This window comes from Palaemon carinicauda, chromosome 4 (assembly GCF_036898095.1).
Source record: "Palaemon carinicauda isolate YSFRI2023 chromosome 4, ASM3689809v2, whole genome shotgun sequence".
Lineage (NCBI taxonomy): Eukaryota > Metazoa > Arthropoda > Malacostraca > Decapoda > Palaemonidae > Palaemon > Palaemon carinicauda.
In genome coordinates, this window is record NC_090728.1 from 70,812,205 (window position 1) to 70,839,997 (window position 27,793).

Below are 27,793 nucleotides of genomic sequence, written 5' to 3' on the forward strand. Positions count from 1 at the left end.
AACGGTCCCCTAGGGGAGGGGGGGAGAGAAGCCTAGCCGCCCACCTAGCGAGAGGGGGAGCATGGGGGAGGATCACGTGATATGGAGCAGCAGGGCTACCAACTGACGATCCCCAACCAGACAGATCAAACGGAGTAATAGCACAATATTCATTATAATAGTAATAGCGCTGATAATATAAAATAAACACATAAAAATTTTTGGGCAAGGCATGCAACATAATAATTAAATCACAAAAGACACACCTGATGGCTTAAAAAATAACATTGCCGCCTAGCACGAAGGTCGGCAGCCATAACGATACGTAAATGATATCGGCCCAAAAATTGAACCACGAGGGTTCTAAACGCTAAATAATGAATATCCATAATAACAAATAAAATTTAATAATAAAAATAATACATATAGTAACACCGCGAGTGAAACTAAAAGCTCTCAAAACAGGAGTACCAACTGTAAATGGAATCAAGCAAGATCGGTATGAACGAAGAGAATAAACTCCTATAATTCAAATATTAAACGATCTAGGTTGCTCAAAACACAGCAAAACACAGCTTGGTACTTAACTTAGACGGTGTCTCCAGGGAAACCGACGAAGAAGCCATAATCCAAAGAAAATAAGCGAAAAAACGAGAGCACAACAAAAAAGCGGGTTACACACAAGACATGCTAAAAGGAGTTGGGTTCTGAGCGGATGCATTGTTAGTAGTACCGAGTGAGGTTGAACGGCTCTCCTCTATTGGGGTTTCTGTCGTGGATAAATCTAAATAGTGCGGGACCTCTGGATTATACGCCCAATTTTATACCGACACCAATAGGTGAGCGAGCTAGTTAACCTAGTACTCCTTTACATTTTTTCTCTGGTATATTTAGCAGTAAATTACCTAAGAATAAGTGCTAAATGGAGCTTATTCACTGGGCGGCACAGGTTCGAGCCCAGAAATCACTTTGTTCCAAAAGCAAGCGCTCATTGTGATTCTGTTTGCAAGGATAGTAACTGTTCTGTACATCCAAAAGCAGAACTGCTGGTAAAAGATAATATTTTTTGTGTCTATCTCCCATCCAACTGCACCTTATTGATTCAACCCATGAACAATAACATATTACGTTCACTAAAGTCAAAGTACTGCAGCCACTTTATGAGGCACCTACTGAGTGAAGTTAATTCTGGGAAATAGGTACGAGTTTATTCGTGAATATAATATGAGAGATACAATTTACTGTATTGCTCATGCTTGGAAATCTGTACTGCCAACCACACTGAAAAATGGATGGCAAAAAATGTGGCTGTCATTAATTTTTACAACAGCACCTGGTGAAATGCAAGAACCAAACTTTACAGGATTTAGGCATCCTAAGGAAAAACAGCATATAAATGATCTGTTGTCGTAAACACAAGAACTTTCCAACCCCGCTGCCAAGGATCTTGCTTCACGTCTGGATGAAGATAATATTGATGAATGGATGAATGTTGATTAAAATACCACGGTTGTTCATCATTATACAGATTCAGAAACTTTTTTGTTTCATTTGTTTGATGTCGGCTACCCCCCAAAATTGAGGGAAGTGCCTTGGTATATGTATGTAGAAATAGTAAAAATGGTTGTAAGACCAGAAGACGACAACAGTGAAGGAGAAAGAAGATTAAAATGATGAAGACATAGCAGAAAGAATGTCTATCAGTCAATTAATTCAGCTGACTAGTGAACTACTAAAAGGTTTGGAGCAGCGAAATTTTATTACCGAAAAAGAAATAATGAATATTTACATGCTGCAGGACAAAATTATAAAATAAAGACCAGAATTTGTGAAGCAACTGAGTTTACAAGATATTTAAAAAAAAAAAAAAAAAAAAAAAAAAAAAAAAAAAAAAAAAAAAAAAAAAAAAAAAAAACATTCAGCAGATGCATCATCTACAAAAAACCCAATGCCTTCTACATCTGTCAGCCCTGAAGAGTTGCCAAGGCACCCAAGGTCACCATTAGGCCTAGATTACGATGACAATTCCAGCAGCCTTCCACCCTTAGAGGATATGAGTGAGTCACAACACATTTCTTGTGTAAAATAACCATTTATTTTCATTAAAAGTGAATTTATTTTATAATTGTATGTATGAAAATAAAATAACAACATTATGGTGTAACACAAGCAGATATTTTACTTTTATGCATTTCATTAAACTTGAATTTATTTTATAATTTTAAGGAAATAATAACATTACTTTTACTCATTTTATTAGACTTGAATCTATTTGATACGTTAATAACATTACTTAGGAAGTGGCAGTGATTATCTTCCAATTGTTAGCCAAGTTAACTCTTATGATCTGCTATGTAAGTAACCATTATTTTACTTGTTTGTACTATTATTTCAATAAAGTTTCACTGGAATATACTTTATATTTGTCTTTTCCTTATTAACCAATATTTGCTTAGTTAAGGGGTATTTTAAGTTTAAAATGAGGTTGTTAGCTACTGTACTTGGTATTATGTATTCTAGGATAATACAGTACGGTCCCTAATTATACGTGTTCGAATTAAACGATACCCCTTTTATGCGATTGCCATTTTTCAAAAATAAATTTTCTGTATCTGCGAAGCTGTTCAAAGTCTGCTAGTCAAGGACTACAAAATGTATCAAATATATTGTCTTTTTAAGTCTATTGGTAGCCCTAAATACGGTGATTTATAATAAATGTTACAAAAAAATATTAACATTACATCTCATTAACATAATTTCATAATAGATAGCCTATTTAAGGGTAAAATTCCACATCAACAATGAAATCAACTGTTAACTGTGCGAGTCCAGCTGACAAAATGTAAACAGAGTTGTGGTTACGTTCACGGCAATCTTTATCTTTCTCCAACCTTTCGATAATTTCAAGGGTAGTGTTAATGATGGTATATTAAAGCATTATTCTTGTTTAGTACAGTATATATAAAAGCTTTATTTTTCCCTTCGGGCGTTCAAGGTTTTCACGAGTAGACTAGGCTCGTTTATCGGCAGTGAATAGCCTAAATTTCGGTACCGAGTCGGCAATATTTTGTCATATTTTAAACAGTATACATTTTATTTGCAAAGATTGGTTTTGTAGAGTACACGGTATAATTATAAATCTCTCTCTCTCTCTCTCTCTCTCTCTGTAAGAAATAAAACCTTAGTTCACATATGGCAACCTGAGTTTAAGAATGAAATTAACATGACTATTGTTAGTTGTGGCGATCAATTCCTCGCTTCAGGAGGTACACGAAACAAAAACACGGCATTCGATTACAACAGCTGATTCACTCTCTCTCTCTCTCTCTCTCTCTCTCTCTCTCTCTCTCTCTCTCTCTCTCTCTCTCTCTCTCTCTCGTGTTATACAATACTTAAAATAGATGAATACAGTAAACCAAAATCAGTTTTCTTTAAGTGTCAATTAAATACGAAACAAAAAAATTATACCGTGTATACATCCATTTAAATCGTAGCTTAAATACGGCATACGATTTCCTCAGCAAACCACTATTTTTGGGGTAACAATTTTATTCTAGAAAATTGCTACTCTTTAAATAGTTAATAGCACATTAAGAAAGTGTGTACTTTTGTTTTTAAATTTCGGGTGTGTTTTAAAAATCGAGTATTGTTGATTTCTTTTTGTTTTACTTTTGGCTGTGATCAGATCAGCTGACATCTAGCTGCTGGTCAAGAATATGCGCATACGAAGTATTGTTTATACCATTACTTAACTTATTCAAACCATCTATACAGTTGATATTACATAAGCACCAATGTGTTATAACCTATCATATTTTTTTTGTTTATTACATTTAAAAAAACTCTCTCTCTGTGGGCTACTTTTCACTACCTCTCATTCCTTACCTCTCTCTATCTCTCTAACAAATGAAATCTTTGTTGCTTCACAAAGTTTCATTTATATTGAAAATCAATCATGATTCAATTTTCCTTACTTTCTCCAATCTCGCACTATGTCACATCGAACGTTATAGCGGTAACTTAATTGTTCGACAACTTTAAAAATCGGCCTAGTACTTGCTTCTTCTCTTCCTTTTTTTTTTAGATGGTTTCATAATTGGGGGGGGGGGGGGTACAAGTTGACTTATAACTGAAGTTAGGAAAAATATTTTGGATATGGAATGGACAATCATCTTTAGTGACAGTTTAGAATTATCGTAAATTATCCTTCTGTCATTAGCGGCAGTTTGTTATTGTTGATTAAACGTCAAAAAAAAAAAAAAAAAAAAAAAAAAAAAAAAAAAAAAAAAAAAAAAAAAAAAAAAAAGTTTTCCTGCTTTGCTACGTATGTAGGATTTTATATAGATGCGGTAATTAATATTTGTAATAACATATTTACTAAAAGCTTTTAATATAATTTTTTATCACTTTCATCATGCGCGTTTAATGCCTTCGTTTGTTTATTATGATCGAAGATGGAGCGTACAGTAAACGAATGGAAGGTTTCCGTTTCAGGCGGAGTCATAAAGAAAAACATCATATAAATGGCATTCATTTAATTTATTTGGAAGTCCTAGGAAAAATTAAGTAGAACATTGGTAATAACAAAATCAACATATAATCAATACAGTGATACCTCTACATACGATCTTAAAATGTTCCAGATACTGCTTCGTATGTTAAAACGATCGTATGTTGAAGCAAATATTCCCATAAGAATACACGGTAATTTGTTTAATTCGTTCCTCAGCCTAAATAATTACACATAACATTAATACAATTGAATATTACAGGAATATCTAAAAAAAAAGAATAATAATAAAGAAATAATAAATAAAAAAGGGGTTTTTATTAACACTTTACCTTAGCGACAGGCCAGCGAAGGTGTAGGGACTGCTACGCAGGAGGAGACGGAAGATCAGCGAGGAGGTAGGGACGACGACTACGATAACGTACGATAACTTACACTAACTTACACTACGTGAACTTTAACTTAACTTAGCTTATTTTTTTTTTTTTCATTTTTATAATTTTACATTATTTTTTTTTACATTTTTTTCTTTTCTTATTTTTAATTTTTATCACTTTCACTTGATTCAGTCTTCCTTTTCTTTGCTTTACTTTCTTTCTTTTCATCATGATCACTCGACCATTTTAGAGATTTTTTAAAGATAATATCGAGTGAAAGTTGCTTGGTATGGCTTTTGAGAATTTTTCTAAAATGAGTTAAACAAACATAATTGAACTGCGCAACTACACGGCAAACCTGAAGTTTCTGTGGGTGATACTTGTCGATGAAATCAACCACGTGTTGATGATATGCCAACATCTGTCTTATTTCCGCCGTACTTAAGATTTGGCCTACCTCCTCGGTCTCCTCTGACTCACTCAACTGCGCTTGGAACTCATCATGCTACATGGCTTGCAGCTCCTTGAGTTCCTCGGTGGTGAGCTCTTCATGATGCTCATTGACGAGTTCGGTGATGTCATCTTCATCCACCTCCAGACCCATGGACTTGCCAAGGGATACAATCTCTTCCACTTCTTCCTCGGCGGAAACCACAGGTTCATTCTCGGGGCCAAAACCTTCGAAATCTCTGGGAGCAACAGCATCAGGCCAAATCTTCTTCCAAGCTGAATTCAGGGTCCGACGAGTTACTCCCTCCCACGCCTGATCTAAGATCTTCAAGCAGTGCACGATATTAAAGTGGCTCCTCCAAAATTCACGCAAAGTTAAGTTAGTGCTTTGCGTGACATTAAAGCACTGCTTAAATAAGTGCTTGGTGTAGAGCTTCTTAAAATTAGAGATGACTTGCTGGTTCATGGGCTGGAGGATAGGGATGGTATTCGGTGGAAGATACAACACTTTTATAAATTTGTATTTGTCGATGATGTCATCTTCGAGTCCGGGGGGGTGAGCGGGTGCATTGTCCAAACAAAGCAAGCACTTCAAAGGCAAATTCCTCTCCTGAAGGTACTTCTTGACAGCAGGGCCGAAAACTACGTTTACACATTCCACAAAGATATGCCTAGTAACCCAAGCCTTAGAATTAGAACGCCATAGAACATGTAGCAGGTCTTTATTAATTCTATGTGCTTTAAATGCCCTACGGTTTTCAGAATGGTAAACTAATAAAGGCTTAATTTTGCAGTCCCCGCTGGCATTGGCACAAAGCGCAAGAGTCAACCGATCCTTCATTGGCTTATGTCCAGGCATTTTCTTCTCTTTGGCGGTAATGTACATTCGACTAGGCATCTTTTTCCAAAACAGACCGGTTTCATCACAGTTGAACACCTGCTGCTCTACGTAGCCTTCCTCCGCCACGATGCTTTCAAACTTTTTAACAAAGTCTTTGGCAGCCTTGGTGTCCGAACTCGAAGCTTCTCCATGCCGAACAACTGAATGAATCCCGGTCCGTTTCCTAAATTTCTCGAATCAACCTCGAGATGCCTTGAATTCCTCCGTCGTAGGATTGGCTGAACTCTCCCCCGCATCACCCCAAGAGCCCGCCGCCTTCAAGTCACTGTAGATAGCGCTGGCCTTCTCACAAATGATCGTTTCAGTGATTGTATCGCCAACAATCTCCTTGTCCTTGATCCATATTAACAAAAGGCATTCCATCTCTTCAAGGGTAGGGCTACGATGTTTGGAAATAATCGTGATCCCCTTCGAAGGTTTCATTGCTTTAATGGCTGCCTTCTGTTTTAGGATCGTCGAGATCGTAGACATATTCCAGTCATATTGTTTGGCCAGATCGCTAACACGCACACCTCGCTCATGCTTTTCTATTATTTCTTGCTTAAGTTCTAATGAAAGCATTGACTTCTTCCTTTTCTCACCACTACTATTACTTCCTGAACCGAAACTAAGCTTTTTAGGACCCATGATTACGAAACACAGAAAACAACACATGAAAAAGGAAGATAAACAACACTGTTTATAACGGAACGAATAGAGAACAACCACACGTTGCGCACAAGATGAGAGGGCTGATCAAGGCGACGCTCAATTGGCGTCCCTCCGATGTGCTGCCGTCTAGCTACGTCAACAACAAACCATAGTTGACGCTTTTGAGAAAATTCCACGCGTACGCGTATTGTTTATTTCGTATGTTGGAGCAACACTTCGGGTGTCGAGACAGAAATTTGGTTGAATTTTACTTCGGATGTTGGAAAATTCCTATATCCGTATGTAGAGATTCCACTGTACTTGGTAAGATTGCTGTCGATGCAAAAACTAACCTATACACAGATGTGTAAATGAGTCTGTTTCTTCGTTATGATCAGAAATAAACGTAAACAAAACATTGGTTGTCGTTTTTTATCGTGCTTTTTGAACTGTTTAGGAAACGCATGATATAAAATCGCCTTTATTTTGATAATTCTGGATTTTCAATGATACAATAAAAGCTAGTCTATAGAGTGATGGTTTTGCTATTCACCAGTTGTCTTATACAATAGATATGACAAACATTAAAATTTGTCTGTATTTTGGGTCATGTTATAATGGGAAATATACGGTGTTTACACCCATCCTGGTTATAATTTTAACCTTTTTTCAAGTTATTAAAACTTTAAAGTATATTAAACTTTTCATTTATTTACAAGAACAATTTGATATTATAAAAAATGTTATTTTGATAATAAAATAAATTTTTGAATATACTTACCCGGTGATTATAATAGCTGCAGCTCTGCTGCTCGACAGAAAACTCTACGGAAAAAATCCGCCAGCGATCGCTATGCAGGTAGGGGGTGTACTTCAACAGCGCCATCTGTCGTCCAGATACCCAGTACTCATTGTAAACAAAGAACTCAATTTTCTCCTCGGTCCACTGCGTCTCTATTGGGGAGGAAGGGAGGGTCCTTTAATTTATAATCACCGGGTAAGTATATTCAAAAATTTATTTTATTATCAAAATAACATTTTTCAATATTTAACTTAGCCGGTGATTATAATAGCTGATTCACACCCAGGGGGGTGGGTAGAGACCAGCAATATATGTTTACATTATGAGCTAAGGATTTTTTATTTCATTTTAGAAGTTATCAAAATAACAAAAATAAAATAAATAGGTACCTGGTAAGGAAGTCGACTTGAACAATTACTCTGCCTTTTTAAGTACGTCTTCCTTACGGAGCCTCGCGATCCTCTTAGGATGCTGAGCGACCCCTAGGATCTGAAGTATGAAGGGTTGCAACCCATACCACAGGACCTCATCAAAACCTCTAATCTAGGCGCTTCTTAAGAAAAGAATTTGACCACCCGCCAAATCAACCAGGATGCGAAAGGCTTCTTAGCCTTCCGGACAACCCAAAAACAACAATAAAAAACATTTCAAGAGAAAGATTAAAAAGGTTATGGAATTAGGGGATTGTAGTGGTTGAGCCCTCACCCACTACTGCACTCGCTGCTACGAATGGTCCCAGAGTGTAGCAGTTCTCGTAAAGAGACTGGACATCCTTAAGATAAAAAGACGCGAACACTGACTTGCTTCTCCAATAGGTTGCGTCCATTATACTTCGCAGAGATCTATTTTGTTTAAAGGCCACTGAAGTTGCGACAGCTCTAACTTCATGTGTCCTTACCTTCAGCAAAGCTTGGTCTTCCTCACTCAGATGTGAATGAGCTTCTCGTATTAACAGTCTGATAAAATAGGATAAAGCATTCTTTGACATAGGCAAAGATGGTTTCTTAACTGAACACCATAAAGCTTCTGACTGTCCTCGTAAAGGTTTAGTTCGTCTTAGATAGAACTTAAGAGCTCTCACAGGGGATAAGACTCTTTCTAGTTCATTTCCAACCATATTCGATAGGCTTGGAATATCGAACGATTTCGGCCAAGGACGAGAAGGTAGCTCGTTTTTGGCTAGAAAACCAAGTTGTAGAGAACATGTAGCCGTTTCAGATGAAAATCCGATGTTCCTGCTGAAGGCGTGAATCTCACTGACTCTTTTAGCTGTGGCTAAGCAAACCAGGAAAAGAGTCTTTAAGGTGAGATCTTTAAATGAGGCTGATTGAAGCGGCTCAAACCTTTCTGACATGAGGAATCTTAGTACCACGTCTAAATTCCAACCAGGTGTAGCCAAACGACGCTCCTTCGTGGTCTCAAAAGACTTAAGGAGGTCCTGTAGATCTTTATTGTTGGAAAGATCTAAGCCTCGGTGACGGAAGACTGATGCCAACATGCTTCTGTAACCCTTGATAGTGGGAGCTGAAAGAGATCGTTCTTTCCTCAGGTATAAAAGGAAGTCAGCTATTTGAGTTACGGAGGTACTGGTCGAGGATACAGATACTGACTTGCACCAGTTTCGGAAGACTTCCCACTTCGATTGGTAGACTCTAAGGGTGGAAGTCCTCCTTGCTCTAGCAATCGCCCTGGCTGCCTCCTTCGAAAAGCCTCTAGCTCTCGAGAGTCTTTCGATAGTCTGAAGGCAGTCAGACGAAGAGCGTGGAGGCCTTGGTGTACCTTCTTTACATGTGGCTGACGTAGAAGGTCCACCCTTAGAGGAAGCGTTCTGGGAACGTCCACTAGCCATCGAAGTACCTCGGTGAACCATTCTCTCGCGGGCCAGAGGGGAGCAACTAACGTCAACCTTGTCCCTTCGTGAGAGGCGAACTTCTGCAGTACCTTGTTGACAATCTTGAACGGGGGGAATGCATATAGGTCTAGATGTGACCAATCTAGGAGAAAGGCATCTATATGAACTGCTGCTGGGTCCGGGATTGGTGAGCAATATATTGGGAGCCTCTTGGTCATCGAGGTTGCGAAGAGATCTATGGTTGGCTGGCCCCATGTGGCCCAAAGTCTCTTGCACACATCCTTGTGTAGGGTCCATTCTGTTGGAATGATTTGTCCCTTTCGACTGAGGCAATCTGCCATGACATTCAAGTTGCCTTGGATGAACCTCGTTACTAGCGAAATGTTTTGACCTTTTGACCAGGTGAGGAGGTCCCTTGCGATCTCGTACAACGTCATAGAGTGGGTCCCTCCTTGCTTGGAGATGTACGCCAAAGCCGTGGTGTTGTCCGAGTTCACCTCCACCACTTTGCCTTGAAGGAGAGACTTGAAGCTTTTCAAGGCCAGATGAACTGCCAGTAGCTCCTTGCAGTTGATATGCATCGTCCTTTGACTCGAGTTCCAAGTTCCCGAGCATTCCCGACCGTCTAATGTCGCGCCCCAGCCTGTGTCCGATGCGTCCGAGAAGAGAACGTGGTTGGGAGTCTGAACAGCCAGGGGCAGACCCTCTCTGAGGCTGATACTGTCCTTCCACCAAGTCAGGCAAGACTTCATCTTCTCGGAAATGGGGATCGAGACCGCTTCTAGCGTCTTGTCCTTTTTCCAGTAAACAGCTAGGTGATATTGAAGAGGACGGAGGTGTAGTCTTCCTAACGATACGAACTGTTCCAGGGATGATAGCGTCCCTATCAGACTCATCCACTGCCTGACTGAACATCGTTCCTTCTTCAGCACGTTCTGGATGCATAACTGGGCTTGGCTTGTTCTGGGGGCCGACGGAAAAGCCCGAAAAGCTAGACTGTGAATCTCCATCCCTAAATACACAATAGTTTGGGATGGGACCACTTGAGACTTTTCCATATTGACAAGGAGACCCAATTCCTTGGTCAGATCTAGAGTCCACTTTAGATCCTTCAGACAGCGACGACTGGAAGAAGCTCTTAGAAGCCAGTCGTCCAAATAGAGGGAGGCTCGGATGTCCGCTAAATGAAGGAATTTGGCTACATTCCTCATCAGCCTCGTAAACACAAGAGGAGCTGTGCTTAGGCCAAAGCACAGCGCTTGAAACTGGTAGACAACCTTTTCGTAAACAAATCTCAGAAAAGGTTGGGAGTCTGGGTGGATGGGGACGTGGAAGTATGCGTCCCTTAGGTCTAAAGAGACCATCCAGTCTTCCCTTCTGACCGCTGCTAGAACGGACTTTGTGGTCTCCATGGAGAACGTCTGCTTTGTGACAAAGACATTCAGCGCAATGACGTCTAGCACCGGCCTCCACCCTCCTGTCTTCTTTGCCACTAAGAAGAGACGGTTGTAGAAGCCCGGGGTTTGATGGTCCAGGACTTTGACTACCGCTCCCTTTTCTAGTAAGAGAGACACCTCCTGTTTCAATGCTCGTCTCTTGTCTTCCTCTCTGTACCTGGGAGAGAGATCGATGGGAGACGTTGCTAGAGGGGGTTTTTGTACAAACGGGATCTTGTACCCCTCTCTGAGCAACTTCACAGATTGTGCATCTGCGCCTCTCTTCTCCCAGGTCTGCCAGAAGTTCTTGAGTCTGGCTCCCACTGCTGTCTGAAGAAGCTGGCAGTCAGACTCTGCCTTTAAAGGACTTGGTTCCTTTCTTCTTCCCACGTCTCCCTTCGGCACGAGCACCTCCTCTGCTGGAGGCTCTGCCACGAAAGGGCGGAATAAATCGGGACGCTGGAGTGTCCATCCTTGGTCTAGCTGACAAGGTAGGCAAAGGGGTGGCTTTGCGAGCAGAGGACGCAACCAGGTCATGAGTGTCCTTCTGTATCAAAGAAGCAGCAATCTCCTTAATCAAGTCCTCTGGAAAGAGGCACTTAGAAAGAGGAGCAAACAGAAGTTCGGATCTTTGACAAGGTGTCACTCCAGCTGACAGGAAAGAGCAAAGGTTCTCACGCTTCTTGAGGACTCCGGATACGAACGATGCAGCAAGCTCATTAGACCCGTCACGTATGGCCTTGTCCATGCAGGACATGATGAGCAAGGAAGATTCCTTCTCTGTCGGGGAGATCTTCCTGCTTAAAGCTCCCAGACACCAGTCTAAAAAGTTGAAGACCTCAAAGGCTCTAAATATCCCTTTCAAAAGGTGGTCTAGGTCCGAAGATGACCAACATATTTTCGAGCGTCTCATGGCTAGCCTGCGGGGAGAGTCTACAAGACTTGAGAAGTCGCCCTGGGCAGAGGCAGGAACTCCCAAGCCGAGAACTTCTCCCGTGGCATACCAGACGCTCGATCTAGAAGAGAGTCTAACAGGGGGAAACGTAAAGGCTGTTTTCCCTAGACTCTTTTTGGACTGCATCCATTCCCCTATCACTCGTAAAGCTCTCTTGGACGAGCGTGCGAGGACGAGTCTAGTAAAGGCAGGCGAGGATGACGGCATACCTAAAACAAACTCTGACGGAGGAGAGCGCGGAGCCACAGACACAAACTGGTCCGGAAACATCTCTTTGAACAGAGCTAAAACCTTTCTAAAGTCCAAAGAGGGTTGCGTGGACTTAGGTTCGTCAAGATCCGAATGTGGTTCATCAACGTGAGCAGCACCATCATCATCCGAAAGTCCATCATCCGAGTATTGAGGAGGAAGCGGCAATGGAGTAGGTAACGGCTGGTTAGCTGAGTCCGGTCGCACAGGTGCACGCGTGACTGAACCGGACGCAACGTCATGGAACTGTTGCCCAGTCTGTGAGCTGGTAACAACCATAGCAGCGCGGGGACGCACAGCGTCTACTCCAGACTGTCTAGCCTGATGCGGGTGAGCAGTGGCAACCACACTGGGTTGCGGAGGTTGACGCACCGCGTCAAAACAAAACAACTCTGACTGTTGTTGTGCCTCGCGAACGTCAACGGAAGGCTCCGTGCGTAGCTGAACGTCAACATGCGGCTGGCAGGGTACACTGGAACGCATGGGTGGCGGAACTCTCTCAACTGGAGTGCGCAAGAAGGTTGCCTCAGCGTCCACAGGACGCAAAACCGAGTGTGTGGTTGGTTGTAGGCAGGAGGCTGGTGCAGCAGCAACCTTCTCCGCACGAAAGTCCTGCATCAGAGACGTTAATTGTGACTGCATGTTCTGCAGCAAAGACCACTTAGGGTCTGCAGGAGCAGGTGCGGCGACAGACGGTGTAACTGTCTGCGGCGGTACCGCTTTGCCTCTCTTAGGAGGTGAGCAGTCATCGGAAGACTGCAGCGAGTCCGAACTGACCCAGTGGCTACAACTGGGCCGTTGGACTTGCGCGGAAGGGACCGACTTGCGCTTTAGCGGTCGTGAGACCTTGGTCCATGGTTTCTTGCGAGAAACCTCTTCCGCAGACGAGGAATAAATGGGCTCTCTCGTCTTTGTGTGGGTGGGGCGATCTTGGGTAGATACGCCCGAAACCACGGAGGGAACGTCTGTTCGCTGATTAAAGCCTCTCGAACCCATTGGTCGTACGACATTGCTTCTCCCCTGGACTTGGGAGCTTGCAAGAGGTCCCGGACTAGGAGGACGACAGGCACGAACAGACGGACCCTCAAGCGCAACACTATCCACAACACTATCACTCACTTTATCACTTCCCACTGCACTTTTACACTTCAGCTCCTTGACGTCCGCCATGAGCTGGTTACGGTCACTAGCCAGGGACTCAACTCTCTCACCCAGAGCTTGGATGGCACGCATCATATCCGCCATCGAAGGTTCCTGAGTGCCAGCAGGGGGATTAGGAGCAACCACTACAGGGGAAGGAATAGGTTGTGGGGCATGAGGAGAGGAAAATTCAACAGAACGAGAGGAACTTCTCCTGACTCTATCTCTCTCTAGCCTACGTGTATATTTTTGGAATTCGATAAAATCGAATTCCGAAAGCCCAACGCATTCCTCACATCGATCTTCCAATTGACAGGTTTTATCCCGACAATTGGAACAAACAGTGTGAGGATCGATAGAGGCCTTCGGAAGACGCCTTGAACAGTCCCTAGCATTACACTTCCTGAATTTTGGGACTTGAGAAGGGTCAGCCATTTTGAATTGGTCAAAGGGGAATTCAAAAACTATCCAAAGTCATTAACAAATAATCCGATATCAAAAAAAGAATGCAAGGATTTATTGAAGAGAAAGCCTGCACAGCGAAAGCTCAAAACTAGAATAGTGTACTTCACCAAATAGTTGTGAAAACAAATCCAGTTAGCAACAGCGAATTAGTAGGTCTTGCCGGTAGCACGACAGAGAGAAAATTGAGTTCTTTGTTTACAATGAGTACTGGGTATCTGGACGACAGATGGCGCTGTTGAAGTACACCCCCTACCTGCATAGCGATCGCTGGCGGATTTTTTCCGTAGAGTTTTCTGTCGAGCAGCAGAGCTGCAGCTATTATAATCACCGGCTAAGTTAAATATTGAAAAATACAGTATAGTACATAGAAAGTATTGGAAATGGGTAGTAAACACGTTTGAATAGGCAAGTTGCTGGTTGCCATGGCCCCAATGGAATTATTTTTGTTAGTTGCGTGTTTCGAAATCTGCGATTTTCCATTTATACGAGGTCATTGATCGATCAAATTCTCACATAATTCGGGACCCTACTGTATATGGATAATCCGGTAAAATGAATAATCCGGCACCGTCTTGGTTCCAAAATTGCCGGAATAGTGATGCCTTACCTGTATTGAATGTAAATATTGGTGAATGTAGCAACTAATTTTATTTTATACTATTGAAAAATAATTTTTATAACAATTTGTTATTCAACCTTACAAAATCTTTCTATTTTATGCTATCTTAGAGCAAACCACATTCACAAATAAAGAGCCCGCGATGTACTGTAAACTTGCTAAATTGTAAACATCTACATTTACAAGTATGGATATACATTTATTTGTAAAATTAGATTGCTTTACTTGGTGCTACATTAAAAACTAAAATTTATTTGATTGTAACCTTGAATAGATTCTTATAATCCATATCTCATTCAAATTACATTTACTGTATAAATAAAATACAAAACTGGGAATGGTTATTTGTGGTTTAGCTCAGTGACATGCGAATTCAGAAAAGTAAATTCGACTTGTCGTTTTTCAACTTGAGTCGCCTCTCCTGGAACCAATTATCGACATAAGGTGAGGTATACCTGTACACACGCACACAACAAGCTACAAAGATAAAATCAAGTTAATTTTTCAAAGCCAAAGAAAAAAAAGAGAAAATGCCAAAAACATTCCAAGGTGAGGAATAAGTTAACTCTCTGATGGCTGAAATCCAAATGGGATTACAGTGAACTTTGGGAGGGGGGCGTTGCCTCCCTACTACCGACGGGGTAATTACCTCCTAGTTGGTTACACCTTATTAAAAGTTTCAACTGCCGTATTCCAGCCTTCACTGTTATCATCTCCTAAAAGTAATGCACGATGGTTTGTATTTGCATTGGAACAATAGATACTAACTACAGTAGTGTATAATTCTGATATAGCCATACCTCCTTAAGTGTTGGTGGAAGGGATAAACCATCATCAGGCTGAGTGGTTTCTGAACTAGGTGCTTCAGGGTCTCCGGCTCCTCCTGCTGCAACAGATAGGACATGGACGGCTAGCTTCCTGCGCTGAGATGCAATACTTGCAATCCATAGCTGTAAAACATATTTGGTTTCTAATGTAATACAATTTTTAAGGTTACAACTCATCATGGATACTTTACAGACACAGCTTACCAAAAAAATATTCACCTAGTAAATTTTCATGGATGCTAACATTTGTACCATGAATGTAAAATTGGACAGTTAAACATTGTGTCCCAGAATTTAAAAATTAGCAGCAAAATGTAAGGTTTCTTTGTTAGTCTTCCAAAGAGAGGGAAGTGAGAACTGGAGTTTTTTTTTTTTTTTTTTGCCAACCTGTAACCTTTTCCCAACAACACTTCATCTCAAAACTACTTCCTCCTCCTCCAGTTAGTAAACTAGATTCGTTTGCCAGTCTACGTAAGTCATATCCATTATTCCATTTTTCAAAGCTATAAATACAGTATAAGTTTTTCTTTAATCTTATACATGGGATATTCAGAATAAAATATATAAAGAGAAAGGGAGAGAGAGAAAAAACATCCTAACATTTATACTAAACACCAAGATAGCATTCACACATATAGGAAGCAACAATAATCTCTTAATATAGTATAAAATCTCTGGTAAGCTATAAAACAGATTTTGAGCAAAGCAGAAAAATCTATTTTTGGGTGATATGGCCATATCGTCCTGATGGAAGGTTCCTTTAGGTAGCTTTCTCAGGGATATTTGGCTACAGTGATACTCCCAGAGAATTAACCACAGGTTTCCAGAATTCTAACTCCTGGCGCGAGTATCCTTAACATAACTTTTAAGGATATTACATAATATCAGGGGACTTATTTCTTGATACGACACATGGCAATCTTCACCCCGAATAGATTTTATGCTTTGAGGGCGAAGAGTGGCGAAAATGAAGGGGAGCCGTTATCAAGGTTACCCGGTGGATCCCCTCCCCGTACTACTACGGCATATTATTCCTTGTTACATTTAAGCATGGATAGCCGCAGATAGAGTAGTTTCGGGTGGGGCCTTTCGTTAAATAGTTGTATACTCCTTTTTTGTAAGAAGGGAGGGTCATCAGGACGACATGGCCATATCACCCAAAAATAGATTTTTTGCTTTGCTCAAAATACGTTTTTGGGCTAAGCCATGTCGTTCTGATAGAAGTTTACCAGAGAATTACTTGAAAGTACTATATCTGTGGGTTAGTATAAGTGCCTTTACTTAGAATGAGTTCCTTATATGGTCTCCTAGATCTTTATATATGACATTACCGTTATTTGTCATATCCACTAAGCTTGGAACTAACTTGGGGCTTCCTACTACGGCGTATTATTCCTTATTGTATTTAAGCATGGATAGCCGCAGATAGAGTAGTTTCGGGTGGGGCCTTTCGTTAAATAGTTGTATACTCCTTTTTTGAAAGAAGGGAGGGTCATCAGGACGACATGGCCATATCACCCAAAAATAGATTTTTTGCTTTGCTCAAAATACGTTTTTGGGCTAAGCCATGTCGTTCTGATGGAAGTTTACCAGAGAATTACTTGAAAGTACTATATCTGTGGGTTTGTATAAGTGCCTTTACTTTGAATGAGTTCCTTATATGGTCTCCTAGACCTTTAAATATGACATTACCGTTATTTGTCATATCCACTAAGCTTGGAACTAGCTTAGGGCTTCCTGCCCCCTGCAGGGAAAGTGTCGACTTCGACTATAAGGATTCAAAGTTTGTATCTCCATAGGGACGGCCGGTAAATCTCAGAGATTACCTTTTTCATCCCTTGGAAATCTGTACTCTGATTTCAAGTTGGGCCCTTCTAGGGTTTAATTAAAACTCTAGAATACTTTATTCGTCTGTAACTGAGATAGCAGCAATAAGACGCAAATACGTTTAGTATTTTACCTTGTAACTAGATTATCAATTGTAGTTACAATCGGGTATGAATCTGATCCGGCATTGAAAACACATCAGGGTCCATATTTTCTCCTGTCAGAAAAATATGTAATTTCATCGAAATGATGCCACTCAATGGAGATGTGAAACCAAATCTGACTGATTTGTACAGATTTTGGAAATGCATGAACACAGTGACGCAACGTTCACTCGGCACTGGTGTTATCGGTCAGATATGCACCTATATGGAACAGTGTGTTAATCATCGTTGTGATTTGCACTCGAGGGTAAATGTACCCATGCACCCGATGCACTGGAAAGTCCCAAAGCAGTTCACTGTTCGTTGCAGGCTTAGACGATGGGTTTTTTGAAATTACCCGCTGCCACCACAACATGTCTTATTTTATGTACTTGCTTCGTATAGTGCTGCAAGAAGTTCCGTGAAGAAGCAATTTTCTTAGGATCATGAACTGCGGGTGAGCTGTCAGGATCCGCTCTGCAAATAAGTAGGTGAGCATTGCTCTCAGTTATTTTAGGGATAGATTTTGATCCTGAGGTTTCGCCTTGGAAGAGCTGTCCTTCCTTGAAGTCTGAAGTTCTACGCAGATAGACCTTAAGACGCCCTAATGGACATAGGGAGACATCTTCCTTTAGTGGGTAGATTCTCCAAGAACCCCACCTTTAGGTGGGCAGCTCGTTTTTGGCGAGAAAAGTAGGATCGGGGAAAGGATTCAGTTCTCCTTCTTCTGTGAACTGAACATGGCCTACATCCCTGATAGGGCCAATATTTCACTAAATCTAGCCCCTGAGGCTATTGCGAACAGAAAATAGACTTTCTGTGTTAATTCTTTTAGAGAATAATCCTCATTGTTTAGGTTTGAAGCATAGAGCAAGACTTTGACCAATGACCATGTAATGGGCTTTGGAGGGGTTGCCAGCTTGGGTCTAGTGTATGCTTTGGTACCTTAAAAAAGGTTTCGCTTATGAGGTCCATCTCAAAGGCGTATAGAAGAGGTCCAGTCAGGGCCGACTTACACGTGGTTATCGCGGTGGAAGTCAGGCCTCGTTCAAGTACAGTAGGTAAAAGAAGAAGAAACCTGTTGAAATTTCTTCCAAGAAAATCCACATTGTCTCCTGGTTGGACTTGACTTGTAGCCTACAATGAAGTCGGCCACATTCTTCGAGATCCCAAACTTTTGTTCGCTGCTAGGGCAAAAAAAATCATGAAATGCAGGTTGTTGGTTCTTGAGGATGAAATGTAATAGCCGACTTCTGCAACAGTTTATATAAAACTGGGTATGGCAGAGGAAACAGCTACAGTTTCAATTCTAGAGCTAGAGGAAACCAATTGTTTTTGGGCCATTTGGGGGCCACTACAGGAGCTGTTCCTCTGCAGGATCCTAGCTTGTCAAGGACTTTTAGCAGGAGATTGGTTGGTGGAAACCGATAAATTCGATTCCATCCATTCAAGTCGCGAGACATGACGTCTATCGCTTCTGCTTAAGGTTCTCGTAAGGGGCTACATAACGAGGTAGTTTCTTGTTGTCGCTCGTTGCGAAGAGGTCTATCTGCAATTCCGGGGGTTTTATCGAAAATAAAAGAGAACGAGTCTGCGTCTAGGGACCATTCTGTCTCTATCGGCTTTCGCCTGGATAAAGCATCCGCCATCACATCGCAGAACCCTTGAAGGTGAACTGCTTGATAAATGCCATCTTCTCTTCCTTGCCAGGCGGAAGATGGCTAACATCATGTGGTTGATGTGAGGGGAACTCGAGCCTTGTCGATTAGACATATTACTATCACCTCGTTGTTAAAAGTCAATCTGATGCAGACTGTTCTGCGAGGGGATAGTCTCCTCAACGTCAGGAGGACTGCCATAGCCTCCAAGATGTTGATATGAAAGTTTTTTGAACTGGAATGATCAATTTCTTGCCCTTTCCTTTCATGCGGATGGCCTCCCCATTCTTTCAGGGAGGCTTCCGTGTGTATCGCCACTGATGTTTGTGGCGGTTATTATTATTATCATTATTACTTGCCAAGCTACAACCCTAGTTGGAAAAGCAAGATGCTATAAGCCCAAGGGTTGCAAGAGAATTGTCTGTGCTAGGCTCTTATTCGTTGACCACGGCCTTAATGGCGAGCACAATCGGGTCGGTGTCAACCTTGTTGATCTCTTCAAGCTTTTGATGTGTATCTTCTCCAGACTCCTGGCACATCCTTTGGCTGTGCTTCTAGCACCGGGTCTGTCACTACTGCGAACAAGAGAGAGCCCAGTACTCTTTCCTGTTGGCATTTTGAAATCCTCTTGTGTTGGTTTAGTCTCTTTATAGATGCTGCTATTTCTCTCCTCTTCTTTAATAGAATGGAGAGGTGGTGTGACTGCAAGTTCCCATGGATTCCTAACCATTGAAACTTGTGAGCTGGAGAAAGGCGAGACTTCTAGCGATTGATCTTGAGGCCCAGGTGTTCCAGGAACTGGATCACCTTTCCGGCCGCTTGAAGACAAGTAGCCTTGGATACTGCCCGCACCCGCCAATCATCCAGGTATGCTACTACCTGTACTCCTTCAGAGCGTAGGTGCTGGACGATCGTGTCCGTTAGCTTTGAGAATACCTTTGGGGCTATGTTTGGTCCAAAGGGCATGGCTGTGAAGACAAATTTTGTCTTCTGTAGCCTGAATCCTAGGTAGGAGGAGAGGGGGCAACTAACTGGCAGGTGCCAATAAGCATCTGCCAGGTCTATTGAGACTGTATACACTCCTTTTTGGTAGAAGGGTCCTTATGTGTTGCACTGTAAGCATTCGGAACTTGTTTTTCTCGATGAGCTTGTTGAGTGGAGACAAGTCTAGAATGACTCTGGGTTTGTCCGAGTCTTTCACGGGAACACAAAACAGCCTTCCCTGGAATTTTGATGGACTTTGCTTTCCTCATTACCTTCTTGTTCAAAAGTTCTGAGGTATATTCTTCCATTAAGGGGGTGAAGTGTTGGAAGAATTTTGGAAAGGTGGATTTTGTTCCATTTCCAACCAAGTCCATTCGTAATTTGGCTGTGGACCCAGGGATCGAAGGTCCAATGATCCCGAAGGTGGAAAAGTCTGCCTCCTACCTAGAACCTCTCATTGTTTAGAGGTTCCTGAGGACATGTTTCCGTGACCAAGTCCTCCTCCACCCTTGGGGGATTTCCGGATGATCCTCTTTTTGGGCCCTTACCTTTGTAGGGCCGAAAGGTGGTCAAGTGCCTTTCAAAGCCTGGATTAAATAAAGGTGACTGGCTACAGGATGATGAGAGACCATCTGGAAGGTGTTTTACGGCTGGACTACCATTTGAGGCACCCTGGTCATGGTCACGGTTGGAAATTGTGCAGTTCTAATGATGATTTCCTCTTTGGGGACATGCCCCACTTTTGGAGCAGGTTCCTATTCTCTGTGGTGGCTTTGGTAATGACTTCTTGGACCACTTCCTGTGGGAAAGGGTCTACGCTCCAGATACATGATGAAATCAGTTTTCTGGTTCGTGTTTCACCATTGTTGCGGCAAACACATGCTCTCTACCGGTCCTTTTTTGACCTGACAAAAGCATACAAATCCATCACAAGGGTGGGGCATCACTAAAGTCCTGCACACATTTCTAAGCAGTTCTGATGAGACAGGGAGGCGGCAAGACTATCTTTCGTCTCCTGTTTCCTTCTCAAAGGATGGTTTGGCAACTTTGGAAGGCTCTCATTAAAATGCTGGCCTGCTATCTCCGGACCCAACTTCGAGACGGAGAAGGTTAGATGTACCTCTTTCCACTTCACGCAGGTGGGCATAGCTAGAGATAATGGTTTGCATTTCTCTAGGATTGGGCAGGGTTTGCCCTCTTCGACTGCTCTCATGACACAGTCTAGGGCTTTCCCCGAAAGGGGGAAGGCTCAGGAGGAAGGAGCAATGAAGGTTGGATGCTTCTTGCTCAATGCTGAGACTTTGGAGTTAGTATATCTGGTCCCTTTCTGGGTCTTGGTAAGGATGGCTTGTGCCTTGTCATGTTCGAGGACAATGACTTCCTTCAGTATAGTCTCCTCACAGTTCATCTCGCAGTCTCACGTAGCAATCTGGGTACGCTGAAAGCTGGGCCACAATTGAAGCTCTTCAAGGGGATAGGACCCCAACTTCTACGAGATATAAAGCTTCCCATTCAGCATGGGCATGTGTTCTGTCTACCTCCAGGGGTTGACTCGAAGCAGTGAGGGAGGTCAGATATTTTAAGGGGCTTAGCAGAGCCCCTGGAAGCGCCAGGGCGTTTCCTTCCCTGTACCTCTTTCTTCATCTCTTTGAGATCTTGCTTATTCTCCTCTCGTTCCTTCCGGAACAGTGTCAGCATCTACTGGATCTACTCTAGGAGTGTTACGCTCCTGCCAACCTGTCTTGCCAGATGGGGAGTTGGGGCTGAAGAGGTTGACGGCATAAGTTGATATGCTGGCACAGTGAGCTGAGGGACCTCAGCCACTGTCGAAACGGATCCTTCTTCCTCCGTGAGTGGTTGGACCACTCCTCATTCAGGGCCATCTTGCAGTAGGTCCTGTTCGGTGTCAATGGACACCTCTGACATCCGATCTTGGTGGATGTCCAAGCTTTGCAGTGCCTATTGATATCCGTGTCCACTGTCCGTTGGATAGAGGGAGGCTGGACCTGTGCATGAGGCACAAATGTATTCGATTGAGCCTTAGGGAACAGTAGGCACTTCAAATATTTGTTAGGTAGGTAAGGTCCCGGAGAGTTCTTCTGGAAGCCTCATACTCACCTTTGGTGGGTTTCCCTTGCTGTATCCCTTGACTCCGTAGTGTCAGGGATATCTTTTACAAAGCCGTCGGTCAGCAAGGTCAAGCGATTGGAGCGACCCTTCGGGTCCCAGAACCTCAGGGATCCAGATACGATGCAGCAGGGGCATAAAACCTGTACATCGTATGCCCACAAAAGTTCTTACTCTTGTGGTTGCAGGGCACAATTGTACACCTCGCCATTGGCTCCTCCTGTAAGGGAGAAAAGGGTGAATGAGTACTAGGTTGTTTATATCGATATAATATATGCTTAAAATACTTGTACCACTACCTCAGGGATCCGGATACGATGCAGTAGGGGGCATGAGACCTGCACATCTTGTGGCCACTAAAGTCCCTACTTTTGTGGTTGCAGAACAGGACTGCACACTTCATCTTAGCTTCCTCTTGTAAGGAAAGAAAGAGTGAAATGAGTATAGGGTAATTTATCTCACTGATAAATTTACACATGCATAAAATAGTATACTTAACTATTATTTATCATAGCATAGAATAGTAAGCTAGAGAAGAAGTAGGAATTACACATATCTGTGTTTCCCCCCCAGGCAATTGCTGTGACCTCCTACAATATTAATATCTTTAGTTTCCTTATTAGGGAAAATACAGAGTGGAATAACTCTCGTACGTATAGCCAGAGTCAGTGGATACTAACACTAACTCCACCACTTGTAAAATATTAATACTGCCAGGTAATCATTGGTGTTCCGATGATCTTGGATATATCAGAATGTCGAAGGAATACTTCACCTCAACATTTTCTAAACGGTCTTAACAATGGACTGTGAAAGGATACACAGAGTATGTTGGAAATTTCATACTACTGTATCATTATATACTGTAGTTTTCTAACTGCTGTATTGTTATACTGCAGGAATACTGGCTACTGTATTGTCTTATACTGTAATTTTGCCGGTATGCTACCGGGTTAGGCTAGTACCTGGCGGCACTAGCTGACAGAGAGAAAGAATGGAAAGGAGGATTACCGTATTATTATAGTTTAATACAATAATTAGGGGTGTAGGGACCACTGTCTCTACTGCCTTCTTTCCAAAATGAGGATTCAAATGGAAGGGGAGGAATACATTGATTCTAGCTTCCATCCAGCCACAATTTCTGTTGCCGGCTGTACTGCCGGTTACAGGGTTTGTGGATGGCAGTCCAAGAGAGGACTGAAGAATACTCAAAAGTATGATGGGTTTCCCACCGACAGCCGTCAGGGCCAGCTCAATCGTTCCCGGAGCTTAGCTTCCGTTAGGGAGATGGTCGAAGCGGAAACCTAACTGCCTTTGTAGGAGTCCGGCCGGTAACCCAGTCACCCCGGCAAGCAGGGTGATTGTAGAATACCGGCCAGAGGAATTGTGACGGACTAAAGGACAGAAAGGGAAGGGAAAGGGTCTTATATTTTACAGAGAAAGATGGCGGCAGGTATGCCTCCTACTTTCGGCTGTAAATCAAGGAAACATAGTTTTCTATACCAGCGCCGTCTTGGGCGGCAGAAGAATAACGATTCCCTAGCCTGAGACATTGCCGGATATAAGACATGTCTTCTAGTCCACAAGGGAGAAAGGTGGCGGCAATTATACTACTCACTTTCGGTTGTGGACTAGGGAAGCCGAACTTCCTATGCTGACAACGATGTAACCGGCAGGGGAATGACTATTCCCCTATCGGTAGCGTTGTCGGCAACAAGACAGAATACCCTGAGTTACTGTCGTATTTCAAAGCCAGTATACTCGCCGGCAAAGAAGATCGACAGAAAACACTATCCAAGTCAAGCCGGAGTACACTACTCGATGGCGATGATGGAAGATAGGGTTGTCGCCTGGGGTGGTGGCACTCAGGGGGAAGGAAGGGTTTATCTTCATTTCTCTATAAGAGAAGTGTATCAAATTATACCAGTAATTCTAGGAGATATCTATATCTCCGACCGAATTAATAAAATGATACAAGAGGATAAATGGGGGATAACGTTACTAAAGTATACTAAAACGAGTTAGGCTAGCCTAACCCGAGTCGGGATCTCGGCTACGCTAGTACCACCGAGGCCCTATCCTATAAGACAGAAACGTTTATTAGGAAGAGGAAATATTACATGTGTAAAGCTTATCTTCACTAGTATAATTTTGCCTAACTAGCTAGAACTTCTTTATAGCTAATTGCCGGGAACGTCGTACTACTAACTAAATAAAGCATTTATGACGTACGACAGTGGTCTAAAATGGCCGCCTCCGGGGATGGCAGTGCTCCGCTTAACACATCTAAATTATGTTAATTTAACTGTGAGAAGGGAGCCAAAAATTATACACAGGAAAGAGGATGAAGATGCTGGAGATTGCATGATAATATTCCTTGAAAACAGTAACAACACCGAGAGCAACGTGGGAGAACACCGTGCTTAAATGGCTACGTTAAAAGGAATAATACGCCGTAGTAGTACAGGGAGGGGATCCACCGGGTAACCTTGATAACGGCTCCCCTTCATTTTCGCCACTCTTCCACCTCAAAACGAAAAATCTATTCGGGGTGAAGATTGCCATGTGTCGTATCAAGAAATACATCCCCTGATATTATGCGATATCCTTAAAAGTTATATTAAGGATACTCACGCCAGGAGTTAGAATTCTGGAAAGCTGTGGTTAATTCTCTGAGAGTATCCCTGTAGCCAAATATCCCTGAGAAAGCTACCTAAAGGAATCTTCCATCAGGATGACAAGGCTGAGCCCCAAAAATAGTACATATATTCAGAATAGAAAATTAAAATTTTTTTAGGATGAATATGTATGTATGTATTTTAGTTGTTCCTGGTAAGTTTCCAGTTTCCAGCTGAAATTAGTAAGCACTGTTAAATAGAAAAATATTTGCAATGGTTCTTATCAGATGTTTTAATAAGCTTGGATATGATATTAGCAATTCCTTTCTTCATTTTGAGTTTTACACAGTACAAATAAGTGTATATATTCTTCATGGTGGAAAAGTGAAATTAGCAAAAGAGAAGGGGAATATCTCTAATTGTTTGTAATCAAACTACATCTGAAAACTGAAAAAATAGTAAAAAAGCTAGGATAAATGACTGTTTTTGAAAAAAAATGGCAATTTACATATAAACTGTTTACTTGCACATTATGTTTTATCTACTATAAACTAGAAAATAACTATGGTAGTAAATATGTAAGAGGTCTATTTGTATTCCATTTTTTTATCACCACCTTTGAATAAATTATGATTAAATATGTTTTTTTGTAATTTAAAATACTTTTTTCTGCACAGATAATTTAACTCGCATATTTTCCATAGGAGCTGTGAGTTCAAGAAAAGGGGAAGGAAGGATGTCAGCCGACTAATAAAAAGGTACAATTTCATAAGCATGGCCTATCATGCGGAAATGGATGTCCCTAAACTTTACTTCATGAATTCTATTGTTTTTTTTTTCAAGAAAATTATAAAATTTTTAAATCAAAAATTTCCATAGATACATGTACATATTGTCAATAGTGAGATTGAGAGGGATCAGCAAATTAAAAGAATGATAAAAACTCTGTAGTTACAGGTAAATAAAATGCCACAAAAATAAATAACACATTATTAGTAGAAAAATAATAGAGGTGCTTAATTAACTTTAAAAAATCATTATTGTTTCTATTTACTGACTTATGAGTTGTTTTTATTATATAATACTGTACACTACCTGCTATAACAAGGTCTTGATCACAAGTGGAGAGGAAAGTACCATCTTTGACCCTGTGTCTACTCGAGATGGTTTTATACAGTTTGAAATACTTCATGAATTAATATATACTGTTTGCAAGACTTTAAAATACAGTATTTCTTTTTTTTTAAATAGCTGTGGGCACTATATTTCGAATATAAGTTGAAGATAGGGGTACGAGTGTATTCAGCTGACGAGAGAATGACTGGTCGTTCTATAAACCTAGCCTCCTATCAAAAATGGATATACAGTACAGTAGTGCTAACTTTATTTCATATACAGTATTTCACTGACACTTTTTCACGGATACATTACAGATTTTAGTTTATCAAAAGTTTGATTTAATTTAAAGGAGCAGGTTGTGTTGATAGAAGTCATTATAGAAAATAAAAAGTCATTATCAAATATTTCAAACCAACCTTGTAAAACTCAATAACATCCTGTTTTTTTAGGGTCTTCAAATGCGCAACTTCCACCACATCTCTGTCAAAATTGTACTGATTAGATGTAATTTCGGTCCACCATGTGGCTGTGAGGTGTGACAACTTCTTTGGCCGCTCTAGACGTCGACTAGCTAAAGCTTCTCTGTGGCGAACGAAATCCTCTTCACTCATGCTCTCTAATCGTTCCTTTAAAATAATAATACAGTATAGTAAAATATTATAAAGTATATTGCTGAGGAAAAATCTATGTGACTTAAATTTCATTAACCACTTTCAAGTAACATATAACTTTCAAGTAATATGTCATGCAGCAATTACCATATATGTTCAACAGTTTTCTTTCTTGAATGAACAGAAAAGACATACTCCATTACCCACTTTCAAGTTACAATATCTGATTATCTGGGTTGTAAATATCTCAAGAGGTACACAAGAGCTGTCAAAAAATATTACAGGAGTGCCTGACTATTATACATTATATTAAGATACAGATCATAATTTTATAAACCTTATAATTACAAATTTTATATCTTACTAAAGATTTCAAATAATTACCCCTTTATTAAGAAAATTATGTCATATTTGTATTGCCACACATTTTGTAAAAACCAAGAATATTTTGTTAAAGTGTGTTTACATATCACCTTCTATAACATCAAGTAATTTTACAATTACCAAACAAAGTATGCAAAAGGTTTAAAAAAGTTCATCTTTATACGGTATACTAGACCAACTTATAAAACTAGTCATTTCCCTTTTATTTCAACAAATTTTACTGGTGTTCACAATGCTATCCCTTTCACAACTACAGCTTCCTGAACTTTTAAAACAAAGTTGAATAAAATTCTTCTTTTCCTTATACTGTATCTTCTACCCTTCGTATGTTATTGGTTCTGCAGCACCACCTGTGGAATGATATTGGCACCAATGTCTGAACATTGGAATCGTCAATCTTCATAAACTGTAACACCAAACAGGCAACATTACCAGACAGCAACAGTACGACTACATCAGCTAAAATTTCAATACGGTAAGATCATAGGGAAATAGCAAGTTAACTATAACGTTGATTTAGAATACGTTTGTCCTAAATATTCTGTCAATGGACTACTATTAGAAAAAGACCCATATTCATTTTGCATTTCATGTGGAGGCCAACAATGTAATTTGAAGCCTAGATGAAGAAAAGCATTTTCATGTAGGCAAAAATTTTCTATGGCTATTTCTAAACCTTCATGGGATTTTCTCACTTGTCAAACAAAGGTGTTAGGATATCTTCAGATGTTTAAATAAGGTCTATTTGTAACTCTACAAGAGCCTGTGATGGTTCATTGAATCCTTTCCTCTACACAGCTACAAAAATCTGTTTTCCTATACTCAGTTTATCATCTTTTGAGATGAAACCACTCTTTACCCTCCTTTTTTTTTTCTCAATTCGTGAACTGAATAAGGGAGGTAGACTGCCAACCACTGATCTACTGGAAAAATTAATAAATACATTAAAAACTTACCCCCATTTTATGAAGAAATGCTTCTATTCTAGAATCTAGATACTGAGGATGACGATCACCTTGAACAATAACACGGAGACCTTGAGTTCCATTAGCTCGACGAACTCCAGACCACACAATGTACCCTAGCTGTTCCTATAAATCAAGAACAGAAATAAAGATTTTAGGTCTCAA

At 41.1% G+C, this 27,793-nt stretch overlaps 1 protein-coding gene across 1 annotated transcript in view; it reads right to left on the reverse strand.

The window, feature by feature from the left end:
- The window catches only part of Ide (Insulin degrading metalloproteinase), a 511,525-nt gene that overhangs the window by 23,780 nt on the left and 459,952 nt on the right, over positions 1 to 27,793 (reverse strand). Inside the window, exons 17-19 of the mRNA XM_068372359.1 lie at positions 27,620 to 27,754; positions 26,085 to 26,294; positions 15,166 to 15,315 (exon numbers count right to left, since the gene is read on the reverse strand). Coding sequence (XP_068228460.1) covers positions 15,166 to 15,315; positions 26,085 to 26,294; positions 27,620 to 27,754 — 495 coding nt within the window. The remainder of the gene's footprint in view (positions 1 to 15,165; positions 15,316 to 26,084; positions 26,295 to 27,619; positions 27,755 to 27,793) is intronic.